At 41.2% G+C, this 27108-nt stretch overlaps 2 protein-coding genes across 4 annotated transcripts; both read right to left on the reverse strand.

Moving 5' to 3' along the window:
- Positions 1 to 1086: 1086 nt before the first annotated feature.
- Positions 1087 to 18835, reverse strand: LOC115775353 (signal-regulatory protein beta-2-like). The gene is made up of 6 exons (XM_030722887.1): positions 18815 to 18835; positions 17866 to 17950; positions 15955 to 16308; positions 4584 to 4937; positions 3910 to 4253; positions 1087 to 1179 (listed from the first exon to the last, which is right to left on the reverse strand). Exons 1-6 carry the CDS (start codon positions 18833 to 18835, stop codon positions 1087 to 1089), a joined length of 1251 nt encoding a protein of 416 aa, XP_030578747.1.
- Positions 18434 to 26741, reverse strand: LOC115775354 (E3 ubiquitin-protein ligase TRIM21-like). 3 transcript variants are annotated; one of them, XR_004019304.1, is made up of 6 exons: positions 25708 to 26600; positions 24583 to 24745; positions 21371 to 22973; positions 19091 to 19174; positions 18815 to 19001; positions 18434 to 18592 (listed from the first exon to the last, which is right to left on the reverse strand). XR_004019304.1 is itself a non-coding variant. In XM_030722888.1 (4 exons), exon 4 carries the CDS (start codon positions 22962 to 22964, stop codon positions 21315 to 21317), a length of 1650 nt encoding a protein of 549 aa, XP_030578748.1. In that variant the 5' UTR covers positions 22965 to 22973; positions 24583 to 24745; positions 25708 to 26015; positions 26604 to 26741; the 3' UTR covers positions 20315 to 21314. The 3 variants fall into 3 exon arrangements, 1 of the variants encoding a protein (XP_030578748.1); XR_004019303.1 differs by having other exon boundaries at positions 18815 to 19174; XM_030722888.1 differs by lacking the exons at positions 18434 to 18592; positions 18815 to 19001; positions 19091 to 19174 and adding an exon at positions 26604 to 26741 and having other exon boundaries at positions 20315 to 22973; positions 25708 to 26015.
- Between the last annotated feature and the right edge of the window lie 367 nt (positions 26742 to 27108).

Consider the following 27108-nt stretch of genomic DNA (forward strand, 5'->3'; position numbering starts at 1 on the left):
GAAAAAACTAACAACCAGAAGATACAACAAAACAGACCATCACTAAAAGAACTCAAAACGCAGGGCTACTGGCCCAGGATCATGAAAGTACCACCCTTCGAAGGGTCGGCTCCAGACGGCCCAACCCAAAACAAAGTCCAGACCAGGGAGGGCGGCAGGAGACCAGGATGGAGGGCACGAAACAAAAACAAAACAGCAAGGAGCAGCACAGTCAAAAAACAGGCAGGGCCTGTGGAGGGGGCCAGTAAGCAGGGCCCGAAAAAAATAGAAAAAGAAGACACAGTCCCAAAAACAAACCAAGAATGAAAACAAAAGGCAGCAGAACAAGGCTGGAAAAAACAGTCCAAAGCAAAATAAACAGAACAAGGCAAAACAGGAGCCAAAACAGTTCAGGAGGAATGCCAGGAAAGCCATACGGGAGGGGGCACAGTTCAGAGGGTCGTCCCGGCCACGGGGCAAGACGAGAGGACAGAGCTGAAAGATGGGAGCAAGGCCCTGCAGGCGGCTGAGTGGATGGAACAGCAGCAGAGGCGTTCTGGAGAAGCAGTAGCTGGCTGCTACTTACTCTATTAATTGCTATTAAAGTATTTGGGGTGTGCTTAATTTTTCACAGCTGTATATTAGTGTTTAATTCTAAAGTTATTGTTAGGGAAGTTTTTTACTGTTATGGTAGTAGTAGGTATAGTATTCCTTTAAAGTATCATTTATTATTAGTACCAGTGGACACAATAGCAGTTTATTCATGAGGCCTTATATTCATTTATACACACATCATATCATGTTATATCTCACTCTCTGCCTGTATACCTTCTGAGATATGATTACACAGACTCACCATGTTTGGATAATGTAAAATATTAGGATGATAAATTTAATTAGGCAGGTTTTTGTGTAGAAGTTTCAGTGTGTCACATGTCTTTAACCTGGGGAGCATCACATTGTTTACTAGCGGTGAAACTTTAAGAAGTCCAGACACTTTTTTCAGGCTCCAGAGATTACATTATTCTTATTAGACATTATTTACCCTTTTTCTCCCCCTCATCATTTTTTAGTTATAGAGGAATAAAAATATGAACATATTCTGTTTCACTCACCTACAGATGCTGCAATTAGAGACAAACAGAGGAGAGCCTCGAGAGCATCCATCTGTGACAGCAGGCTGGAGGCGGTGTCTGCAAACTAAACAGAAAGAGTTTTACGGTCACCTGAGGGACGCTTTATGAAGCTGGGGGGGCAAAGACAGGGAGAACTAGTTTTCTATGCACCAGAAAGGTAAGGAGGAGGAAATCTCATGTTTAGCATCAGTTTAGTGGTTGCACACCACCACAGTGGATTCTAAATGTGTCTGAATTGCTTTCAGCTTTGAATCAATCTGCACTGATAATCTGAATGCAGCTACTGAATACTTTTAAATAATTTTACAAAATCCATATATGTTGAGTCTTCATCACTCATGTGAGAGCAGCCTGGCACTTTATGATGAAATGAATCACTTTTAGCAGATTTTTAATAAATTTGCAAAAATTTCTTCATTTCTTTTTTTTTCTTTTCATGATTTAATGAGAAATCAAATGAACTTTTTTAATTTTAGCAAATGGCTGCAATGCAGCAAAGAGTGAAACATTTAAAGAGGTCTGAATATTTTACTTACCCGCTGGATTATAACCCTTTACTGTTGGGCGATCGCCGCTGAAGCACCGTTACAACCAGATAGAAAAATTCACAGTTCTGGGGCCTATACCAGGAAGCAGGTTTTGCTACAACTCTGGGTTTGTTAACCTTAAATGAGGAAACTCGGGTTTTCAGTTTCAGAAAGAGCTCCAAACTCCAACTCCAAACAGATCAGGATCTCGGATTCAGACGCGATAAGGTCCAGATCCAGTTCAGGCTCCAGTTACTTTCCAGCTCATCCAGTCTGAATCTGTTCATAATGGTTTCATTTTCCCAATATGATCTGCATTCTTTAATTAAAATGTACTGAAATATTTAAAACGTATAAAGCTGAGACATTTATTCTAACATGTTTGCCTTTACTGGTAAAACTTTACATTTGTTACTGGAAAGCTGCTCTGAATGTTTTCAGCTAAATATGAAACAGAGAGCTGATCAAAGATCAGATTAAAATGGTTAAACTGGAAACATTAAAGCAGTTTTTCTGTAAATCTCATTTTTATCCACGAATGGTAGAAATAATCAATCAATGAATCAATTTATTTGTATAGCACATTAAAACAACAGCTGTTTACCAAAGTGCTTCACAGGGCATAAAACAAATAAAACAGCAAATAAAATAATATAAAACAAAAGAATCTAAAATAAAATACAAACACAATAAAACCATAAACAATGCAATAAACAATGAAGGACCATAATAGTAGTGCCAATAGTAATGCCGAGAAGATCTATCTAGCAGTCTGAAATGCACATGCAAATAAATACGTTTTAAGAAGTTTTTTAAAAGTAGTAGGGGGATGAACTTCTCTTATGTGGAGGTCATTCCAGAGTTTAGGGGCAACCACAGCAAAGGCTCTATCCCCTCTACTCTTCAAATTAGATTTGTATCTGGTCAATAGATTTTGATTGGAGGACCTCAGTTCTCTTACCAGGATGTAGGGCCTCAACAATTCAGTTAATAAACAGGTGCTAATCTGTTTAGACTCTTAAAAACCAGAAATAGTATTTTAAACTGGATTTGAAAAGAAATAGGAAGCCAGTGTAGAGAGGCTAAAATGGGCGAAATGTGATCACGCCGTTTAGTGCCTGTCAACAGCCGTGCTGCTGCATTTTGAACTAGTTGTAGGCGATTGGAAAGACGCTGTTCACATCCCACATAAAGCGAGTTGCAATAGTCCAGACGACTGTGATGAAGGCATGAATTGCTCTCCCAGGTCCGGTGGCAGCAGATATCTCTTTATTTTACTTAAAACTCTTAAATGGAAGAAACATGTCTTGACTACTGAGCTAATCTGTTTATCAAATTTCAGAGCAGTATGAAAAATGACACCAAGGTTTCTAGAAAATGGCCGCACAAAGAAGGATAAGAGGCCTAAGGCACTGTCATAACGATCCAATGTGTGAGGGTGACCAAATAGGAGAATCTCTGTTTTATTTTTGTTTAATTTAAGAAAGTTAGACTGTAGCCATAAATCCCTTAAACAATCCACTAAGGTCTTCAAAGATGAATGATTGTTAGGTTAAAGGGGGAAATAAATCTGTAAATCGTCCACAAAGCAATGAAAAGAAATGTTGTGTTTTTCAATAATAGAACCTAGAAGGAGCATATATAAGGAAATTATTCAAATTAAAAAATAAATAAAGTGACATTGCTGTTCCATCAGTAGATTCAATTTTTATTATACAATTATTTAAACAAATAACCATAAACCGAACTGTCATAAACTGCAGCAGAAACAGATTTTATTAAGGAACAAACTGACCTGAGGTCAGCTCCAGGGTCTGCTGCTGTCTCAGTCTCTAACACACAGGTCGGTCAGTAAACTCAGTCTGAGCTGTTTCTCCACATTTTTATCTTCACTTTCTGCAGTTTGTCCGTCAGGCTCAATAATTAGGTTTTATAAATCAAATGTAAAATGAGGATTCAGCTTCATCTGATGGAGATTCAAGTTGTGTAAATGATGACAGCAGACATGATAACAGAAATTAAATATTTATTAACAAACTTTTATTCTGGCTATGATGATGTCAGAGTGGGTCAGGCTGATTAAAGTGACTCGTCATGCTCCACACTGACACGTGTGATCCTCCATCATCAGATTAAAATGGAGGCTCTGCTCCTGATTTACCTGTTGCCATGGTGAACCATGGTATCAGAGCGCCATTGATGATGAATTTCTTTCCTTACTAATGCGTTGAATCAGGGCGATCATACTCAGAGCTGACTGAACTTACCCTGATCAGCTGCTCTGGAATGGAAAACTCAGAGTCTGTTTTTAAACTCGGAGTTTGTTGAACATGCTTCCTGGAACAGCCCCTGGACATTTCAGACCAGCTGGTAGTTACAGTATGTGCCTCAGTGGGCTGCTTCTTCTTCCTTTTAAATCTCCACAGAACTACAGAACCAGCTACAGCAGCAGCAGCAGCAGCAGCAGCAACAACAACAACAACAACAACAACAACAGCAGGAAGAACCATCAGGACAGTCGGAGTTTCCTCTTCTACCACATCAAGCGTGTTTTCATCTTCACGTTCTCCTTCTGTGACGTTCGTCTCCATCATGTTTCCATGTGTTTCACCTGCAGAGGAAACATTAACAGTCAGAGCAGAAACACTGAGTCACCAACGCAGCAGTGAACCAACAGGTGTGTGTTCAACAGGTGAAACTGCAGAGACAGCAGCTTCAGCTGCTCATCAGAATAAAAAGCTATTTGAGAGCAGCTTCAGCAGTAAAGAGGACTGTGGCTGAGTTTTAGCTCAGCACCACGTTACAAATGGAGAAAATTATAACTGGCTCATAAAGCTGTGCAGTTTTAGATTCTCACAGTTGTTGATTTTACACTTAAAATTTATTTTCTTTTTCCACATTTTTATGATATGAGACCTGAGTGTGAGCTCCACACACTCACCTGTGACTGTGAGGTTGATGAAGTGGCTGATCTCAGTGTGAGCTCTGCTACTGCTCCCAGAGTTCCTCACTGCTATATGACACTCATATATCCCAGCGTCATTAAATGTGACGTTCTCCAGGATCAGAGAAACGTCTCCGTCCTTCATCTCCGGGTTCCTCAGCTTCACTCGGCCGTGGAAAGATGGATGCTGGTAGTTTTGATAGGAGCGCCTGTTCCTGTAGAAGTAGACGTAGCCGTCTGTGCTCAGGTCAGCTCTGCTCCACTTCAGCACTGAGATGGTTTCATGTTTGGAGATCTGACACTGAAGAGTGACGTCCTCTCCGAGCTTCACCTGCACATCCTGCTGCAGAGCTGAAGGAAAGAGAGGAATCATCAGTTTCTCTCCCTTCACTGTTATTTTAACACATGAAGCTGCTGAATCGCTGGAAAAAAACAACTTCAGGGAAACATTTAATCATTCAGACCTGAAACGTGAAACTACAATCACGAGTCTCTCACAGCTCTTCAGACTCATCTATAAAAAAACGTGGATGATTAACAGACGTCAAAACAAATGTAGCTTCTAGCTCTCTGCAGCCTCACTTCAGCTAATTAGAGTCTCTGAACAAGACTGTTGTGTTCTTGTTCTTCTGAACTCTTTGTTCAATAAACTGACAGGAAACGATTCTGCTCTGCTTTTGTGGATTTCTCCTCAAAGTCCAACTGGAAGTGGAAACCCTGTGTCTTTGTTCAAATAATTATGGAGGACACTGTGAGGACACTGTGAGGACACTGTGTGGTCTAATGAGAACAAATTGGTCCCGGACATTTGACAGAACAAAGACAATAAAAATGAAGCGAGTGCAGAGATTCAAATCTGACCTGGTTCAAGAATTTTTGGTGTAAACTGTGAACATGAAAATAAATGAAATCAAAAACTTTTTATCTTGCAGTCAAATTCAAAAGTCTCTAAATTATCTTCACACAATCACATGAATCTGTTTCTGAATTATATAAAGGTCCAACTCATCTCAGGAAAAAGGTTATTCTGAGTTACAGGAACAATAGAGCTGTGAAAGAAAAAAAAGGTGATGCACAATGCTGACAGTTACTGTAAGAGAGCAGAGCTATAGATCATGTTTAATGAGTTATCAAGCTTAAAGTCAGAGTTTCTGTCATCACCATTGTAACTTATGCTGAACACATAATCTGGTCATGTTGTCGTTATGTTCAGCGTTTTGGTTTAAAATTAGCAGCACTGAAAGATTTAAGTGAACTACAGACTGACTGCTGGGTGAATACGTTGTGACAAATGAAGCCCACCTGTAAAGGTAGACTAAAGTTCTCCTGACCTAAATCCAGTAGATCACCTCTGGGTCATTGTGTGTGAGTTCATATGACGCTGCACCTCAGACTGACCAGGAGTTCAGTGACCTCGTGGTCCAGATCTGGGAGGAGATCCCCCAGGACACCATCAGTCATCTCATTAGGAGCCCTGATGCTGTCAGGCATGCACACAAACCACTGAGTATGACTTTGAGTTGCTGCAATGAGATTTCAGCTAAATGGACTAGCAGATTGCATTTCACCATCGAGCTCTTGTCGTATTGAGCCATTAAAATAAAACTAATGTTGATGTGTTTGCCCCCTTCCTGCACACAAGCTGAAATCAGCTGAAAAAGGTGGATCTGTTAGATTTTTCCTTTCTACCCCCCTCGGTGTGCAGATACCTGAAGAACCTTTATAAGGCAAGTCTCAGCATAATTGTAACTATAACACAATTACTGACTTTATTGCAGTAACACGTTACATGACTGCATTTCTGAAGTTTTAATGTGATTACATTAACATGGGACACCTAACAGTGGACTTCACTTCTCTGTTGAATCACGTTGCGCTGGGTTGGTTCTAATTTAAACTCTTATAAGAAGGAATCTGATAGAACTGTTAAAAGAAGAAAGACTAAATAATAATAATAATAAATAAATAAATAATAAATGTTACTGGAAACAATGGAAAAAAAAAGCCTGAATAAAAGACCATAAATTGTGTGGTGGCCATCGGGAGATTATTTAATTTGTTTATACTACACTCTGTATTTAATCATTAGTTATTATTAATCTCTGTCTCTCTCCCCTCAGCCCAACCGGTCACAGCAGATGACCCCCCCTCCCTGAGCCTGGTTCTGCTGGAGGTTTCTTCCTGTTAAAAGGGAGTTTTTCCTTCCCACTGTCACCAAGTGCTGCTCATAGGGGGTCATTTTGACTGTTGGGTTTTCTCTGTATTATTGTAGGGTCTTTACCCGCAATACAAAGTGCCTTGAGGTGACTGTTTGTTGTGATTTGGCGCTATATAAATAGAATTGAATTGAATTGAACTGAACTGAATTGAATTGAATTGATTTGAACTGAACTGAATTGAATTGAATTGATCTGAATTGAACTGAATTGAATTGAATTGAATTGAATTGAATTGAATTGAATTGAATTGAACTGAACCCAAAGTAAGCTCCTTAAAGACATGCTGACTCTCGAGGTGTTCTTACTGACACAACTGGGCGGCACTGCAATACCCAAACTAGCAATTATAGTCAATAGACCAGTCACTAGTTTCAATAAACACACATCATTGGTAACAGGACACAATATGAAGAAATACCAATGAAGGACTTAATTTACAGCACAAGGAACAGAGACCAGGACTAACTCTACTTAGCAGGAGAATAAACAAGAAGCAATGTTCTGTCAGAGTTCTGATAGGACAGGATTCTAGTTAATGAAAGCTTTTACTTTTTCTCTGAAACTTTGGTACTTTTACTTTAGTAAAGAGTCCAAAAAATTCATTTGAACAGTTTGTGAAACAACAATAAAGTCTTACACAGGAGCTTCTCAGTGACCAGTCTGTATGAGGACTGAACGTGAGCCTGAGAATCAGTTTTAGTTTTCTGCACTGCTTTTTGGTTCCTGATCAAACCCCCCCCCCCCCCCCCCCCCCCCCCCCCCCCACCACCACCACCACCACCACCACCACCACCACCATTTAAATAATCCTGGAAATGCTGCCGTGAAAGCAGACAAACCCGTCCAACAATCTGTAGTGTCAACATCATCTGTGGTCTCATTATTAGTCATTACAGTGTAATAGATAATAATCTGTTTCACTCACCTGTAGATGCAGAAATTAGAGTCAAACACAGGAGGAGCTTGAAGGAGTCCATCAGTGACAGCAGAGAGACCACAGACTGAACTGAAACAGACAGCAGTCAGTGCAAACCTTTATGTAGAGGGAGGGGATTTACCAAAAAAATAAGACCAAAACCAAAACAGAAACTGGGGCTGTCCTCATTCACAGAAAGCTCTGGAGCCTCTGCACTCCTGTCCCATTAGTCTGCTGCACAGAGTTTACTGCCAAAAATATTCAGTCACTTCCACACACACACACGTGTACACAACCATGCTGGATGGCTCAAAGCTGTGACTGCGATGCCAAAGCTTTGACTCTTACCTGAGTCCTCATTCTGCACATTCAGAGCTCAGACCTTCATTTCCCTCATCATAAATAATACCAGTTTCTGTGATCGCATCTTCATGTTAATTTGAACTGCAAGAAAACATAAAGCTGTCAGTGGCTGCTGGTTCACACATTAATGAGTAAAAGTAAAAGCACTTTGGAGCAGCTCAAACTGTAAAAGCTGTAAACTTAGAACACTGCACTGGTTTTACAGTCAATGAGCTTTCCTCACATGGACCACTGAAGATAACTGACACCTTCTTTGATAATCAAACACATTTTAATAATCAGCCACTTTCAGTAGTAAGAGCCCCTCCTGCTCTGGTAAAGTTACTGCATTACAACATTTCCTGTATCTTTTCAAATGAAAAGCCCTCTGAAGTCTCACTGGTCAGAAACACTTTATTTCTTAACAAGGCTTTTATTGTGAAACATTTAACATTAAACTCGTGAGAGAACGGGCAAACCTGTATCTGTGGCTCTGATATTGATCCTGTGAAAGTTGTATCAAATTCACATCCTCAGCTTCAATAACAGGATCACAGAGCTGATACACACATGTGGACAAGACTCATGAAGCCAAGAACTACAACAGCTATCAAAAATATATTTATCACACTTATTTTAATTTTTTTTACAGGGTTCCTGACAGCAGAGAACTGAAAGAAATTAAACACATTTCTCCATCTTGAGCCATTGTTTCTGTTTTTGTCAGTAGCCACAGACTCAGAGCTAAACTGGAAGAAATCTCTCATTTGATGCTCATCACTGCCCTGTGCTGGAGCCAAGAATCCACATGCTGCTCTGACACACAGCTCCACAACAACAGGTGATATAACTGCAATTACAACAGTTAACACTTTGTTGTGAATATTAGCGCTACACAATGAAGCAATGTTATCACACTCTTTACCTTAACAGTGTAGCTGCTCTTCCACTGACAGTAGTAACAAAGCTTCATGGCCAAATTTACTCAGAACAGAAACAAAGACACACAATACCTACAAAGTAAACTGACTACATCCATGAACGCACACAGGCCATGATTAGTCCGACTGCCTGATAAACTTTCATGCAGCCGCGCCACCATCAGACTGAGCTCTCAGGTCACAAAACAGCAGGTGGATGGCTAAGCGCTCTGATTGGCTGTGGGATGTCTAATGGTCACTGTGTGAACCATGATTACCCCATGCAGGTAACACATGTACTAACAGGAATGGCTTTTTAACAAAGTTGCTCTCTTCAGATAGGACGTATGTCAGCTGCTTCAGGGGGACGAGGAGGGGGTGAGGTGTTCTGTTTCTTGGAGATCACAATCATCACAACAACAACAACACCAGACAGAGCAGCTACAAGTCCAAAACGTCCTCTGCTGACTCCATCCTCCTTCCCTCCATCCTCTCTGAGTCCTGCTGGTGGACCTGCAGGTAAGTGATGGGTGGGCTCCTTTACATTTTGAGAGAAGCCAATTGAATCTAACAATAGATTAAATGCAGTGTTGAGGCTGTCATTCTCAGCATCTACATGGATGTTAAAATCACCCACTATAATGATTTTATCTGAACTGAGCACTAAATCAGATAAAAAGTCTGAGAAATCAGACAGAAACTGTGAGTAAGGACCAGGTGGACGATAGATAATAACAAATAAAACAGGTTTTTGATTTTCCCAATTAGGATGGACAAGACTAAGAGTCAGGCTTTCAAAAGAATGAAAACTTTGTCTGGGTCTTTGAATAATTAATAAGCTGGAATTGAAGATTGCAGCTAATCCTCCTCCTCGACCTGTGCTTCGAGCATTCTGACAGTTACTGTGACTCGGGGGTGTTGATTCATTTAAACTAACATATTCATCCTGCTGTAACCAGGTTTCTGTAAGGCAGAATAAATCAATACGTTGATCAATTATTAAATCATTTACTAATAGGGACTTGGAAGAGAGAGACCTAATGTTTAATAATCAACATTTAATTGTTTTATTTTTTGGTGCAGTTGATGAAGCTGTATTATTTATTGTTTTTGAATTTTTATGCTTAAATAGCTTTTTGCTGATTTTAGCTTTGGTTTTTGGTGGTCTGGGAGCAGGCACAGACTCTGTGGGGATGGGGTTTTGGGGGGATGGCGGGAGGAGAGAAGCTGCAGAGAGGCGTGTAAGACTGCAACTCTGCTTCCTGGTCTCAACCCTGGGTAGTCAGTTTTTAGGAGGGTTAATAAATTTGGCCAGATTTCTAGAAATGAGAGCTGCTCCATCCAAAGTGGGATGGATGCCGTCTCTCCTAACAAGACCAGGTTTTCCCCAGAAACTTTGCCAATTATCTATGAAGCCCACATCATTTTTTGGACACCACTCAGACAGCCAGCGATTCAAGGAGAACATGCGGCTAAACATGGTCTGACTGGGGAGGGGCCCAGAGAAAACTACAGAGTCCGACAATTTTTTTGCAAAAGCGCTCTGACTGGATGCAGGACACACAGAGAGACACCCGTTCACTTTCACCATCACTTTAGAGTCACAGATCACCTGGTATGCATGTCTTTGGGAGGACGAGAACCCACACAGACATGAGAAGAACCTGGAAGCTCTGCACAGAAAGCCCCGCACCACCCGGCAGACTCAAACACAGGACCCTGTTGCTGAGAGGTGATGGTGCTGAGCACCACACCACTGTATCGCCCTGAGATATTTCCTGAATGATTTACAGAGCAATGAATTTCAGATTTGAACAGTTTGGTGTGGCTGGGATGAAGTAAAAAGATGAATGACCTCTTCTGGATCTTTCAGATTCACAGAAGTGAGTTAGTTAAACATAACTGACTCTTTACTGGTCAGGTTTTAGTTTGGAGGAATTAAAATATAAACACATTCAGCTTCACTCACCTGCAGATGCAACAATTAGAGGCAGCAACAGGGGAATTACTAAAGGAGTCATCTATGACAGGAGGATGGAGACAGAGTTTCAGCAGCAGCAGCCTGACCAGAACAGACAGAAGAGAGGACAGGAACCTTTTATGAGTCAGAGAGGGGACGAGGGAGGAAGAGAATGAGTCCTTGTGCAAAAGAAAAGCAGTGATCATCAACCACAGACCTTTGTTTAAACACAAGCTGTGATAAAACAACCCTGTCCTTTCAATAAATGCAATAAGGTGAAAAATATAAAGTTCTTCCTTGACTGACATATGAAAGAACTGTGCCAAAAACATGGAAGAAGCACCAAACTCACCTTTGTGAGCCACTGACTTCAGGTAAACTGCAGCCATTAAACCCCCATTGTTCTCTGATCTGACTCTAAAACTGGGATTTCCTGAGGAAATAAAGCTGAAAGTTTCCGAGTGTGAGAGGAGTTGCTCTCTGATCAACGATGAGACAACTGATTGTTGCTTGAAGAAGTGGAGAAACCATGAAGCAGGAAAGGTTCAGCAGGCTCCGTGTTTCAGAGCTGATCAACAAAACAGATCATGAATCAATAATCAGTCACCTTTAAACCATCATGGAAGCTGTTTCCTGGACAGGTCACCAATCTATCACAGGGCTAACTCATAGAGACAGACGGCCGTTTACTTCAACCATCAATTTAGAATCATCAATTAACTTAAGCCTCTTTGGCATGAATTTTTATCTTAGGATGAAAAAAATTCACCTTAGTTTTTTGGAGCTTGGGGGTCCCTGATAATACATCATAAAATATGCCCCCCAGTAAACCCCCAGATTTTGATTTGTTGCCTCAGGAGAACAACATGCTATGATGGCACTAAAACACTGAGGTTTCCTAAATGGGTGGAATAAGTTCTATTCCAACAACAAACAGCAATTTTAACAAGGTTTATTATAACAGACATCAGACATGAACGGTTTATCAATCAGGGGGTTCGAGATTGGGTGCACTGTGCATTTGTGTTCCTGAAGGTGTGCTCTGAAGCCCGTACAGGCCTGAGCAGGGTGAGGCTTTGTGGTGGAAAGATCAGCATGGTGGACCTGCCACCAGAGCCTGAGTGTGAGGACACCAACAAGTTCTGACTAACCAGCAGCTCATGTGGAAATCGGCTGGTCAGCTTGAATGAGTTATCATACATTTAGTGTGTCCTGCTTCCCCACAGTGACAAGCTCCTTTCAATAAATGCAATATGGTCAAAAACAAGCTATTCTTTGACTGATATTAAGAGGCACTTTGCCACAAACGGTCTGCAGACATTTACAGGAACTCAGGCCACTCCCAGGAAATGAGTCCATGGAGGCAGCAGGTGTCAGCAGAGGCCCAGAGCCAATCCCACCTTCACAGCAATATTTGATGCAGGCAGAATAACTCCTGACAGCAGCAGCTGTGACTCTGCATTCATGTGGAAACAGTGTGATGGTGCAGTATCCAGACTGCAGCTGTTTCTCTGATGTTCACTCAGCTCAGCAGTGTGATGGAGCACTTTAAAGTCTGGATGGAAGTGCAGCTGAATTCTGATCCAGTTCTTAGTGACAGGTTTGTTTTTCCATGTGCTGTTCTAACCTGGAAAACACATGTAGGTAATAAATAATGAGGAAAAATTCATTTTGCCCATTTTAGAGCCAAATTAGATTTTGGCTCTAAAATGGGCCAAAATCTCAGTTTTCTTTAGCCTTCAGAGTCTTTGAGTGGTAAACAGAGTCTCTGCTGAAAGGTCGTGTTTTATAAAAGGTTTCTTTCTCCAGTTCATAGAAATACAGAAAGTACCAGTCAAGAATTTGGACACACTCACCCATTCATATGAATGAGGAAGTGTAATATGTAGAGTGATATTATTAATTCTTCTGATCACAATAAATGTGAAAACACTCTGAGTCCAACTCATTAAAGCTCTTCTCATTATATTTCAGAAGGGTCATATTGAAGTCGTGCATGTGACTCCCAACCAAAAGAGGAAGCCTGAATACTGTCTGTGATCATTTTTACTTTCACTTCACCTTTGGTTTAATGTATCTGATGATGTTAAAACTACGTCATTATAGAGGAATAAAATCATGGTTCAGGTAAAAAAAACATTCAAACTAACGGCTGCTCTCTTGGCCTCGTAAAGAGATTATGGTCTTAATGTAAAACAAAGGTAACAATCATTTTACTCATCAAACCACAGTTACCATACAGTAACTCATATATATATATACTGTATGTGTGTGTGAGAGAGAGCGAGAGAGAGCGAGAGATATGACTTTTTTTAAAACAACAACAGCTGTTGCAGGTGAGAGAAAGTCAAAGGGAGGTCTCCTCTGATGTTAAAGTCCAGAAACAGCCAAATATTTAGAGTGTTGTTGGAACCTGATGTGGATCAATTTGTGCCATTTTTGGGTTTCATGGTTACATTTGTATTTTTGTTTGACAGCACAAACAGAGGACAGCAGCATATTTCACAGTGTGCAAGAAGAGTTTATTTAAATTTTCATTCATGATGATAGTTTGTAGAACTCACAATCAAACACAAACTCTGAAACAACACACTGATGATACAAAGTTAAAAACACAGTTATTGGAAAACTGAGCACCTTTTATCGTGTGAGTAATCTTTCCCCAGAATTTTGTTTCTTTTATAATTTTGTTTTTTTGTTTACTTTACTTTCCAGAGTGGGTTTGTTCATTTCACTTTTGTTTAAAGTGGGAGTAACAACTGCCTTTAACAGGAAGTGAGCTCAAACAGAACCTGGATCAGGGAAGTCTGGACCGTCCTCTGCATTGTGCTCTAGGTCAGCCCCGGCACCTTTTTCTATGAGGAGACACCAAAACAGCTCAACTAGGAGGCGACCAAGAGGCATCCCCCCCCCACCACCTCTCATTTCAATATTGTCACCATGTTAAAATATGTGATTTTTTCAGGGGTTTCAGAAAAGACAAAAAACTAAATGAAACATAAAAAACTTGATGATTCAAGCAAAAAAAATAGCTTTCATTAAAAAAATGATTTAGGCCATTATTTTAACAAGGTGATGATATGGAGGAGTAGCAGCTCTAAAACACATGCAGGTACTGGGGTTACCTGTGACCTGAATGGTTAACACTCCTCACCTAAACTCCACTGGAGACTTTTGATGCAGCTCCATCAGTGGCTGAAGTGAGACCACAGAGTGAGACCATGTCAGCCAAGACAGTCCCACAACATCCAGAGTCATAAGAAACTTGAAGCATAGCTCGTCCACACTAGAGGTCTGACCACTTTGGTCCCCCAGTCACCTTTGCAGCCTCAACCCAGTGAAGAGAAGTCGTCCCCTTTGTCTCCACTCCCTGCTTCTTCCACAGAAGCACTTTAAGTGGGACTGAGAAGATCTTCACAGTATTCGTTCCACCACCCAATCAAACCCTCAGTTAAGGTCAGCAGCACTCCAACTCCATCATATACAGTGTAGCAGGAAGCTGCTTCCCCTTCCTGACTTTGAGGTCAGCCAAAGGTCTCGCTCCCTGGTCTCACTTCACTCGCTGTCAGATCTGTGCTGTGCTAGCACCAGTACCCATCAGCTGCCTCCACAGTCTCACAAATCCAACCAAGCATGATGGGAAAATCTCTTCAGATTGATGGCTGTCTTCACCTCTGGTGTCCACCACCAAAGAGACAGTAGAAAGCACTACATAAGTCTATAATCGCAGTAATACTAGTCTGCTTTTACTCCACGTGAAATGAGTAGTATTAACCATTATCAATATTTTTACATTTTTGCTGAGTGTTTTGTTTTTGTTGTTGTCAAATGGTGCGTAAAGCCCAGAACTGGTTCAGTTCAGTATACAGGGCAATGGTTTAATGTCAGTGCAATTATCCATCCATCCATCCATCCATCCATCCATCCATCCATCCATCTCCACTTATCCTGTTCAGGGTCACGGGGGGGGGGCTGGAGCCTATTCCAGTTGTCATAGGGCGAGAGTCAGGGTAGACCCGGATATGGTTGCCAGCCTGTCTCAGGGCTAACACATAGAAACAGACAACCTATGGGCAATTTAGAATGACCAATTAACCTAACCCCAGCAACTGCATGTCTTTGGACTGTGGGAGGAAACACCACAGAAACAGGGAGAACATGCAAACTCCACACAGATAGAGGTCCGGGCAAAGGTGGAATCAAACCCAGAGCTTCTAGATTTCATTCTAGCTGTGAGGCAGCCGTGCAATTATAATTTTTTTTTTAAAGTTCATATTTCTGAAGAAGTTAGACCTGCTGCCTCAGTAAGCCTCACTGACCTTGGCTTCTTACTTATTAGAAATATCAAAAATGCCACAAACCCAACAATAGTAACAACAGCAACAACAGCAGCAACAACAATAATCTGAAACAGAGTTTCTGCTTCTTCATCATCCATATTTCCATCTTCTCTTTCCATGATTTGCTGCTCCAACATGTTTTCATGTGTTTCACCTGCAGAGAAAACAGAGCAGAAACACTGAGACACAAAGGCAACAGCAAACCAACAGGTGTGTGTGTGTGCGTGTGTGTGTGTGTGTGTGTGTGTGTGTGTGTGTGTGTGTGTGTGTGTGTGTGTGTGTGTGTGTGTGTGTGTGTGTGTGTGTGTGTGTGTGTGGGTTCTACAGGTAAAACTACAGAGAGCAGTTCAGACAGCAAGAAATATATCTTAAACTTATGCCTATATTTTTTTTAAATGAGAAAAATATGTTTGAGTGCTGACCATCAACAGGATCACATTTAGCATCTTTGTTAGCCACATGCTATGACCTTTCCCTTCACACTTACACTGAAGGAAATGAGCAGAGGGGATTGTGGGTCACAAGAGAAAATTATAACTGGCTCATAAAGCTGTGAGGCTGTGCAGTTTCAGTGGAGTAGAGGAATGCTGGGAGCAACCAATTTTATACATTTTTATTTTACATTTAAAATTTCATTTATTCACACCTGAGTGTGAGCTCCACACACTCACCTGTGACTGTGAGGTTGATGAAGTGGCTGATCTCAGTGTGAGCTCTGTTACTGCTCCCAGAGTTCCTCACTGCTATGTGACACTCATATATCCCAGTGTCATTAAACGTGACGTTCTCCAGGATCAGAGAAACGTCTCCGTCCTTCATCTCTGGGTTCCTCAGCTTCACTCGGCCGTGGAAAGATGGATGCTGGTAGTTTTCATAGAAGCGCCTGTTCCTGTAGAAGTAGACGTAGCCGTCTGTGCTCAGGTCAGCTCTGCTCCACTTCAGCACTGAGATGGTTTCCTCTGTGGAGATCTGACACTGAAGAGTGACGTCCTCTCTGAGCTTCACCTGCACATCCTGCTGCAGAGCTGAAGGAAAGAGTCAGTCAGCATTTCACTGTTAAAACACGACCTTTGATATTTAACTCACCATCATGGAAACTTTTCCAGTGTCAGACTTTTTTAACACACATATTTATTTAAATTTCTAAGGATGAGGCTGGTTTACACTATTGTATTTATTCATTTATGTACGATATGAGTGAAAGTAACCGGAGTGAGAGAGGAGCTGAAAGCTTTAAGAGAAATAAAAATATTTTATTAACTCCACTTGATGAATCCAACATTTTTAACTTCCGTGGCTGAAAAATGAAGCCAACAGACTGCAGTTCCTCTAATGTCCACTTGAGGCTCTAAAAGTGAGTCTGTCCCCATAAACTCCAAAGTTAAAATGTCCAAATAAACATGTTTACAGCCTGGAAAAGCAGCACTGGACTCTGGTCCTTATTTCCCCCTTTGGAACAGCTCCATGTGGATCTGACCAAGGCTTAAAATTAGAGACAAACTTGATTAACATGGACTCTAACACAGGTGGTTGTAAGAGAATGTAATAGTAATTATCTGACACAATGGCTATTAAATAAAATTGAATTGAATTGAATTGAACTCTATTTGGAGGCATGGTGGTTTAGAGGAAGTTGCTTCCCAGCTCTTTCTAGCTGCCCCCCAGCTCCACATGTGCTGTGTGTGCATGTGTGATGGGTTAAATGCAGAGACTGCATGTATGTGGCAAAGCTCTTCTTCCTCTATAAAATGAGGAAACATGGTCTTTACAGTAAAACATCTGAAGCTAGACATTTATAATTACTTCTTCATTACTTTATTAGTTCTTCTTTTACTTTCAAGTTGGTGTTTGTTTTTCAACTTGTCAAAAAATGTTCTTTTTGTATATTTTCTAACTCTTTCCACCTCACTACACATGACATTTTCTTTTATTCTGCCAAAAAAGACACAAAAATGTAATAAAGTTAAAAGTTATTCTGACCGACTGATCTTTTGATATCTCATGATAAATATGAAAATCTCATCAGCCCAACTCTGAATGCTGAAATTTCAGACTTTCCAAAAAGTCCCACAAAAACCATTTTTTTTAAGCAGAAGTGTTTGAGGGGGGAAACTGATGTGATTCCCTACCAAAAGGGAAAGTTTCAGTTCTGCCTTAAATGCTTTCACTTCACTTTTTTGAATTGCAGTTAAAATTCAGTTAGGGGGAAAAACACAGTTCAGGTTAAAATGCAAAAAGTCAAACGCACTTTAGATGCCAAACTTCTCCCATCTATAAATAACCTCTTCAAAAATCTCCTGAGGTACCAACTTCCAGTTTGGCTTCATCTCTTAAGCATCAGTTTGTGTGGAAATGAGTTGGTCAGTTAAAGTGAGTAATGAGACATTTAGCATAGCTACCTTTAACCGCAGTGACACATCACTGAGGTTAAAGGTAGCCACATGTTTGCCACTTCTGTGACCTCTGCAAACATTTTCAATGTTCACGCTCATTGTGCAGCAGAGTGATCCCTGAGTCAAAACATGAGCAGGTTACGATACAGCAGCCAGAGTGGACAGCGAAACAAGAAGCGCCCGACTCACCTGTAGACCCGTAAATCAGAGTCATGAGCAGGAGGACAACCGGAGAATCCATCTGTGACCGGAGGGTGAAGTGTTGCAGCCTGACCTGAAGTGAAAACGGACTTGATTTCAATTCTCAACAGTTAATGTGCAGTTTTAAAAGGGAAGTCAGACATGCTTCCCTTTTATTAAAAAGGAAACAAACCGAAGCGTGGCACATCTGCAGTACACTCATGAGCATCTACAGTGTCCCTCAGGACAAATTCACCATTTACAGGATCATAATCAATATACAAATAAACTACAGTTAGCAGAGGACAGTATCACAACACAACACATGATGGCAAAATATTACACTGATACTAAATTATCCTCAGGGCTTTGATTTAGCTCTGCAACAATCTGCATTCTTCTCAGAAATGATGGGAGAGTTTTTTTCAGTTTAACCAGCAGATGATAAATATTTAGCGTAAAGTAGGAAAAAGCAGTGAAGCTGCAGCAGTGACTGCATTCATCTGTAAACAGGCTGAAAGCAGCTGCAGAAAACTTGGAACTGACCTTCATTCAGCTGAGCAGCTGAAGGTGACCGCGCTTCCTTCAGTTTGGTGAGTTTCACCCGTCCAACTGACTGATGTGCATATAGGAGCGTAATGAAGTCTGTAATAGACACTTAATATCACGCTGTGTCTCGTTTGTAATGTTCGTGCTGCCTCTTGCCCTTTATATCGTCCTCTGTCAGCTGACGGCACTAAAACAGAAACATGAAGTTTTAAATACCGTCTGTGGCTGCGGGGTTTTAGGGGGTTTTGGAACCAGTGAAAGCAATATTAATTAATTAATCAATCAATTACTCTGTGCTGGAGTTTCCCGAACTTTTTACTGCAGTGAGATCTGACAGACCACATGGTCCACTTAAAACCATGTTGACATGATAAATATGAATAAATCTCATGTATTAGTTAAAGCTCACCTGCAGAAACAGCCAGTCCATGTTCCAGCTTCCATTGTCCCATTGTGCTGTGTCTTCAAAGTTTTCTAAAACTCCAAAGAATGCTGGGATTTCCCGAGGGTGACAGAATATTTTTCCAAATAAAGCTGAAAGTTTCCGAGTGTGAGAAGAGTTGCTCTCTGATCAGCGATGAGGCGACTGGTTGTTGCTTGAAGAAGTGGGAAAAAGGAAAGGTTCAACAGGCTCCGTGTTTCAGAGCTGATCAAAAAAACGGATTATGAATCAATCACCAGTCACCTTTAAACCATCATGGAAGCTGTTTCCTGGAATAAAATGGACTCATGCTCAGCTTTAAGGGGAGCTGTGCCATCTCTCATCCTCCTGCGAAAATGAACATATCTCACCAGAAAGTCTTTGCTAAAGAAAAAAAAAGTGATGTAATGAGACCCCTGAAACCCAAGCAGCACCATCTATCATAACAGATGAAATCATTGGTGTTAAACATGAGGCACGGGGACCAAAACCAGCCCACCAAAGGATCCATTTCAGCTTAATGGAGGGAAAGGAGTTAAATATAACGCCTTTATTTATTTTCTAGAGATCTATGTAGAATGCTATTTACTTACAAAAACTCTATAGATGGGGGCAATAGAAATCCACAAAATTAAAAAAATATATATATTTATGTTTCTAAAATGTAATTTAAACCATATTTGTGAAATCTGTAATTGTTCAATCAAATAATTGTTTCATATTCATGTACCAAATTTTCAGTCTCTGTCTCAGCGTTACTGATGATTCTGTTCATTTCCAGCCCCACATTTTTTTTTTAATTCTTGGACTCTAATGAAGCAGCTTGACCATCACACACTGCTAGTGGGACACATATATAGTTTCTACAAAAACAATCTAAATATAAGCCCTCAGTCCACACAGCACTGACAGTTTAGATCAGGGGTGTCCAAACTAGGACCCGCGGGCCAAACGTGGCCCGAGCTCAGATTTTATGTCTGGTGCCTCTTGTCCATGCATGTGTTATTTTTGGCCTTGGGCACAAGCAATGAATGCAACTCAGCATGCAATTCCACTTGTTAACTCATGGAGGCAGTGTTGTGTAACAGACGTCTGTCAACTGTTTCAAAACCTCAGAAAGAAGATTGAAGGATTAACCAATCACAGCCCATGCTGTGTGATGCTGTGTGATGCTGTGTGCCTTGGGTGGGGGTCAGAGGTGACACAGTGTTGCTAACTTAGCGACTTCTCAGAACCCCTAGAGACCTTTTTTTTTGCACCAAAAAGCGACTTTTGGTATTTGCCAAAAAATGATTTGCTGTATTTAAACTGGTGTAAATGACCTTTTGGCCTTAAAGCTGTCAATCACATCTCTCATTAATGATATCAATTCATTTTGAGTGTGAACGCACAATCCTGTCACAGGTAGAAGCTGCAATCATGTTTTAGCAAAGTGACTTTTATATATTCTTTATTTATCAGGGTAAAACTTCAGAGCAATCTGGCCAAGAGGGCAGCAGGAGTTGCACCAAATATAATATCACAGATTTATAAGATAGTTGATGTGGCCAAAAAGAACTGGATTGATTATAATGTAGATACAATAACAAGGTCATAAAGATACTTGCAAAACAGGTCATTTATTTTATTTATAAGGCCTTCATAAATCCTGGTGACTGCACTCCACTTATTATTATAAACAGAGACATTAAACAATAAAAACACAGCAGCAGGATGAGAAGAAGTTTCCAGAGACGAACAAAGAAAATGTTCGGCTTGTTTTGGCTCCACGTTTCTGAACTTAAACAAGAACCATTTGAGATCAAGACTGAGTGACTCCGCCTACATGATATTTCATGCACATCTCCACACCTGCCCTGTGTACCTGTGTGCCCTTCACATCAGTGTCAGCAGCTCACCTGTTGCCCTGTTATCAGAATTACACAGCAGCATTTTACAGTTTCTGTATGTTATAAGTTTCAGCTGGAAATTCAGAGCTTACTGCTCTACATTTTTTCTTACTTCATGTTTGTTTGCTGCATGGAAATCTAAGTATTAAATAACAATATTTATATGTATCTTTTATCATTTTAAATGATGTCACCAGGGACTGTTGGCCCTCGGGCATTTTCACACTGTCAAATTTGGCCTTCCTTGAAAAAAGTTTGGACACCCCTGGTGCAGGTACATTGTAAATGTGCGGGCAGAGGTTCACCTAATGTGACAGACTTCCACCATAAGGTGGCAGCATCACAAAGAATGGCCAATATTAAGATTTGGTTTACGTTGGGTTTGTGTTTGGTCTGCACGGAGCTGGAGATGCTTGGAGGACGGTGACAGATTAAGTACTTGGTAAGTATGTCGGTAATGTGCTGAAATATTCTTATGTCAATACTTTAAAGAAACTATCAGGCAATATCCTAACACAAGATTCTAGAGAAAACATGGAAACTGTAGAGTCACACTGAATGTGTTCATTTGTTCCCTTCAATAGAAATCAATCAAAAAATCAGATGGACTCAGTTTGATTGACAGGACAGATGATCAGAGGAGCAGAGTTTTTACCATCATTGTTCAGGCTGGGACTGAAGAATGGGTGGAGTTTCTGAGTGAAGGAGCAGCCAGTAAAGGAGTAGATCAGAGCTGCAGCATCTACATCATAGAAGGAGACCAGACCCTCCTCATAGTCCACAAACACCCCCACCTTCTCCGGAGCAGACTGAAGACAGAGAGGAATGCGTGGATCATCAAGAGCTTTGTACTCACTTCCATTCCTCAGCCACACAGTCCAGAAACCATCCTGAGGTCTCAGTCTGATTTTTCCCTCCCTGTTGATGGACTCTGTGGCGACTCCTAAATCCCAGTCAGTCTTTCCTTTAACCTGAACCTTAAAGTAAAATCTGCCTGCAGAGAAACTCTGAGTTCCTAAAACACAAACACAGTCAGAAAATCTCTCTGGGTTGTCTGGAAGTTTCTTGCTCACAACGCCACAGTGAACTTTTTTTCCATCATCAGACAGGATGAGAGCAGCATGTGCTGTATCAGGATCAAGAGTCACATCCACTGCATGCTGCTGGATCTTCTTCAGCTCAGCCTCAAACAGCTTCTTCTTCATGCCTTTCCTGAGTGTCTCCTCCAGCTGAGCCACAGCTCTCACCACAGTCCCCTCATGTGTTTGGTGGATGTTGACCTTTGTCCAGTCCTTGGTAGGTGGAGCAGCTTTGGTGGACAAGAAGCTCTGGAGGAGGTGGAGGTGGTCTTTTGAGAGTGAGAGCTGCTCCAGCTCAGAGCTTCTCTTCATCAGCTCAGAGATTTCCTTTTCCAGATCTTTGATCAAACCTTCAGCCTGTTTCTCTGTTGTTTCCTGTTTGTCTTCGATCTCCTTTATGAGCTCGTTCAGGCCTCTGTCAACAGACTCCTTCACAGCAGTGAAGACCTGAACACCTTCTGCTTTCTCTCTGTCTGCAGCATCTTTGCTCATCTTCACCGACTCTTTGATCTCCTCAATCTTCAGTCGTCTCTTCTGGATCATCTGCTGAATTTCAGACTCAGTCTTCCTCAGCTCTGCCTTCTTTCCTTCATATTCTTCTATCAGAGGAACAAACTCATGGTTCTTGTGGTCAAAAACAGAGCAGAGTGTGCAGACACATGTCTGGTCGGTTTTACAGAACAGCTCCAGAGGTTTATCATGCTTCATACACATCATGCCTTCCAGGTTCTCCACAGGCTCCACCAGCTGATGTCTTTTCAGACGTGAAGCGGTCAGATGAGGCTCCAGGTGAGTCTGACAGTAGGAGAGCAGACACACCAGGCAGGACTTCAGGGCCTTCAGTTTGGTTCCAGTGCAGACGTCACAGGGAACTTCTCCTGGTTTGGCAGCTTGTTGCTCTGAGCTGCTGCTGTTGGCTTTCTGCTGAGCTTCACACCACAACTGAGCAACCACCTCAGAGAGCAATGTGTTAACATGAAGCTCAGGTCTCATCTTGAACACCTTTGTACACAAGGGACACTGAGACACGACATTTACGTCCCAGTGCTGAGTGATGCAATTCTTGCAGAAGTTGTGTCCGCACGGTGTGCTGACTGGATCAGTGAACACATCCACACAGATGGAGCACAGAAACTGATCTTCAGATCGCAGATTGCTGGCAGCAGCCATGTCTGCACTCTGAGGGAGAAAGACAAGAAACATGTTTGGTTTGAACTTCAGTTTTCATTTCATTCAAAAAAGAAACCATGTCAGTATTGTACTCTTTACTTATGTCTATCAGTGGTTTGAGTCATTGATGCTCTGCTGTGATGGGATTTATGTTCTCATAAAAAGCAAAGTGATGAGAAGTTGAAGCAGTTCAACCCTCTGTATGACCAGAGAGTAAAAGGTGTGGAAATTGCCCAAATTACACAAATTTTGGTGGCAGCAGCATACTAGCTGATTTTCAGGATGGTTCTTCAACAATCTTTGATGTATTTTTTTTATCCCAAAAAGCAACAAAATCTGAGCATAAAAATGTGACAAATGATGGAAGAAATACTCAGAGGTGATGATGAGGAGATTGAGCTGCAATCTGCTGTGTATACACTGTGTACATTTTGACTATATATTGTATATTTCAGATTTTTTATTGAACACGCTCTTTGCACAGTTTCAGTTCTCCATCTGTATATTCAGCAGAAACTGACAATAAAAGTTGAGTTGGGTTGAGAAAGCTTTTACCCCTCAAGCTAATAGTGCTGATGGGGTGTTGTCATCACCCTGCTGGGAGGGCGGCCAGTTTTCAACTTTGTGAATGCGATACCTCAAGAACCATGTGACCCACGATGTTCAAATTGATGCCAGGAAGAACCAGGAATGCTAAAATCATAATAAGTATAAAACATTGAAAATACTCTAACTGTCTGTAATTGGCATAGATAGATAGATAGATAGATAGATAGATAGATAGATAGATAGATAGATAGATAGATAGATAGATAGATAGACAGACAGACAGACAGACAGACAGACAGACAGACAGACAGACAGACAGACAGATAGATAGATAGATAGATAGATAGATAGATAGATAGATAGATAGATAGATAGATAGATAGATAGATAGATAGATAGATAGATAGATAGATAGACAGACAGAGACAGACAGACAGACAGACAGACAGACAGACAGACAGACAGATAGATAGATAGATAGATAGATAGATAGATAGATAGATAGATAGATAGATAGATAGATAGATAGATAGATTTTATTAGTCCCACAAGGGAAATTATTGTTATTATAATGGTAGGAATGAAAAACGCTCTTTATGGCAGCGAGGTTGAATCAGTCTGAGGGAGAAGGAGTTCTGCTGCCTCGGCAGTGTGGAGTGGAGTGGGTCAGATGGGTTGTCCGTAATGAAGAGCAGTTTGTTCAGTGACCTCCTGTCCCTCACTGACTCAAACATCTCCAAATTCTTAACTATGATTGTTCCAGCCTTGCGAATCAGTTTGTTGATCTTGCTGACATCCCTGGCACTGATGCTGCCTGTACTCTGACTCCTGCCCAAACTCAGTACACACCTTTGAGATTTTTAGTAGATTAATGAACAGTGATCAGCGCAGTCCTGAGCAGTGCTGCAGTGACACTGCTTCAAACAGCAGCTCCATGTTTCGGCTGTGGATCTGTGGCTACATGAGCAGATCTCTACTGAACCAGTGTGACTGTGATGAGTCAGCATGAAATGAACAGAGTGAAGTGAAGATTAGTGTGGACACAGGAAATGTGATCAGCTGCACTCACCACTGTTGCTGAGAGGAACCCGATGCACTCGATGAATCTTCTTTTAGAGACAAACAGAACTCGACTGCAGCTCTCACACTTTAAGGTTCGCTTCTGGAAAATGACGCAGTACTTTCAGGCGTTGCTCCGCCTCTACCTGTCTGACCGGTTTTGCTGCCTCTACCTTCACAGGAAACCACAAAGTACAATCAACACAAAATATGTGCAGTGATGGCAACAGCTTCAGCAAAAGGTCCATAAAGATTGAAGCGTGTCTCCTTTTATATATTCTATTTTTTTAAATCTGTTTATTATTTTACTGAATACTAATTTTGAATCACTAAATCCTAATTGTTGTTCAAGGATCATCTCTAAAACTGACCAATCAGATTTTTCTGTGCATTTATGTGACACTCTTTCATTGAGGGAAAAGAAAGGAGAAATGCTAGACAGTGAACCTAAAGCTGACCTGAGATCAGTGAAACTGCTGCTGATGGTTCATAGAGAGTGGGAGAGTGCAGTATTAGTGAGTCAGGGAGTACTGGGAGTTCACAGATGGGAGAGGTTGGCCTGCAATTGGGTTTGATGGGGAACTAGGGAACTAGGACTCTGCCGCCGGCCTGCACGGAGGGCTGGACTCTGGAGCAGGCTGGCTTCCTGTTGCGTTTGGTTCTCCAGGGTCCTTGCCCCTCGGATTGTTGGTTTGTGTAGTCATGCTTTATTTTTTCCACATAAATTTGTTTTTCTAAGTATTGTTTGTATTCTGTATGTTGTTTTTTCTTCTTTTTTTTTAACAGGTGCAGCAGTTTATGAACCATTGTAGTTCATTTCCTTGGGCTCTCTTTCTGTCTTTTTCTATTTTCTCCCCTTTCTCTTTTTTCTTGCTTTTTCTCAGCTTGTCGACTCTGGCGTTACTAGAACACATATACATGTATGTGAAAAATAACATAAATAAAATAAAATAAAATAAAAAGGACAAAAAAGTCACAAAAAATAATAATAATAATACTATTAAAAAAAAAGTGGCACAGCAAGGATTTAGGCTAGCTTAATAAAGGTTGGAGTTAAAATTCACTCTCTCATAGGATTAAACTGCATGTTAGTACAGTTTTCTTTTCATGCACAAACCCTGAAGGTGGCATTCACCTGACATCTAATGAAGACGTTGGAGCTGCTCTTCCTCAGCCTCCTCAGACCCAGGTGCAACACGCACTGTCACAGCAAGTGTCCTGTTCTACATCGTGGTGTGCTGGGGGCCGGCTTTGTGGTCGGCATGAAGCTGGACTCTCTGGTGACTGTTGCAGACCCGACAGCCGTACATCATCCAGCGCCTTCAGGAAACGATCAGGGTGAATCTGGTCCACTCCATGGGCCCTGCCACCAAGGAGTTGTTCAACAACCTCACCCCAGAGATGGGCGAGCCATCCCCCTCATTCCCAGACTCTGCTCCTCCTCTGGAGGGATTTAGTAATTAAAAATTAGTAACCAATATAAAACATTGAATATGTAAAGAAAAGAGAGACATAGTTCAGTCTTTATGGATCTTTGGCTACAGCTGTCAACATCATTGCAGCTATTTGGTGTTGATTGTACTTCATGGTCTCCTGTGAAGGTAGAGACCAGTTTGCTGTGAGAGAAGAACACTGAGACCAACAACTGACACAAACTGAGCTGCATATTTTAAAAAGTGTAACAGCCGATCCAAATGGATCCCACAGAGAAACAATACCAACAACTTGTTATAAAAAGCTGTTCTTACTCAATATTTCATCTTGGAGAAAATTCAGCAACTTTGACCCAAGAGAAATAAATAAGTTGTTAACCTAAAGTCTGAATGAAAAAGTTCTGTCAGCCTAATATTTTGAACTGTGTCGACTAAATGACAGGTCTGTGTTTGCCCAATATTTTTTTAACAAAGTCGAATAAACTCTAAAAAGCTGTGCAGCTTAAAACGTTATTAAACTTTTTCAATATGAGCCAACAGATTTTTTTTTCAGTGTGTGCGTGAAACAAAGAAACAAAATATAAAAATGCATCATTACTTTATTCAATACAGATTTGGTTGTGATGTGCTCATATTTCTTCTAAATCTCCAAAATATCACAACACCAATGATAGCAGCAACAGCAGCAGCAGCAGTAGTAGCAGCAACAACAATGTGAACGATCAGAGGTTCTGCTTCTCTGTCACGTGTGTTTCCATCTGCATCTCCTATTTCCATGAAATCCTGCTCCAACGTGTTTTCATCTGTTTCACCTGTGACTGTGAGGTTGATGAAGTGGCTGATCTCAGAGTGAGCTCTGTTACTGCTCCCAGAGTTCCTCACTGCTATGTGACACTCATATATCCCAGTGTCATTAAACGTGACGTTCTCCAGGATCAGAGAAACGTCTCCGTCCTTCATCTCCGGGCTCCTCAGCTTCACTCGGCCGTGGAAAGATGGATGCTGGTAGTTTTGATAGGAGCGGCTGTTCCTGTAGAAGTAGACGTAGCCGTCTGTGCTCAGGTCAGCTCTGCTCCACTTCAGCACTGAGATGGTTTCATTTT

This window comes from Archocentrus centrarchus, unplaced genomic scaffold (assembly GCF_007364275.1).
Source record: "Archocentrus centrarchus isolate MPI-CPG fArcCen1 unplaced genomic scaffold, fArcCen1 scaffold_107_ctg1, whole genome shotgun sequence".
Lineage (NCBI taxonomy): Eukaryota > Metazoa > Chordata > Actinopteri > Cichliformes > Cichlidae > Archocentrus > Archocentrus centrarchus.

Coding starts and splice junctions, on each gene's coding strand:
- LOC115775353 (XM_030722887.1), bottom strand. CDS start 18,835: ATGGACTGGCTGTTTCTGCAG. Junction 4,938..15,954: donor CATCAACCTCACAGTCACAG/GTGAGTGTGTGG, acceptor TCTTTCCTTCAG/CTCTGCAGCAGGATGTGCAG. Junction 4,254..4,583: donor CATCAACCTCACAGTCACAG/GTGAGTGTGTGG, acceptor TTTCCTCTGCAG/GTGAAACACATGGAAACATG.
- LOC115775354 (XM_030722888.1), bottom strand. CDS start 22,964: ATGGCTGCTGCCAGCAATCTGCGATCTGAAGATCAGTTTCTGTGCTCC.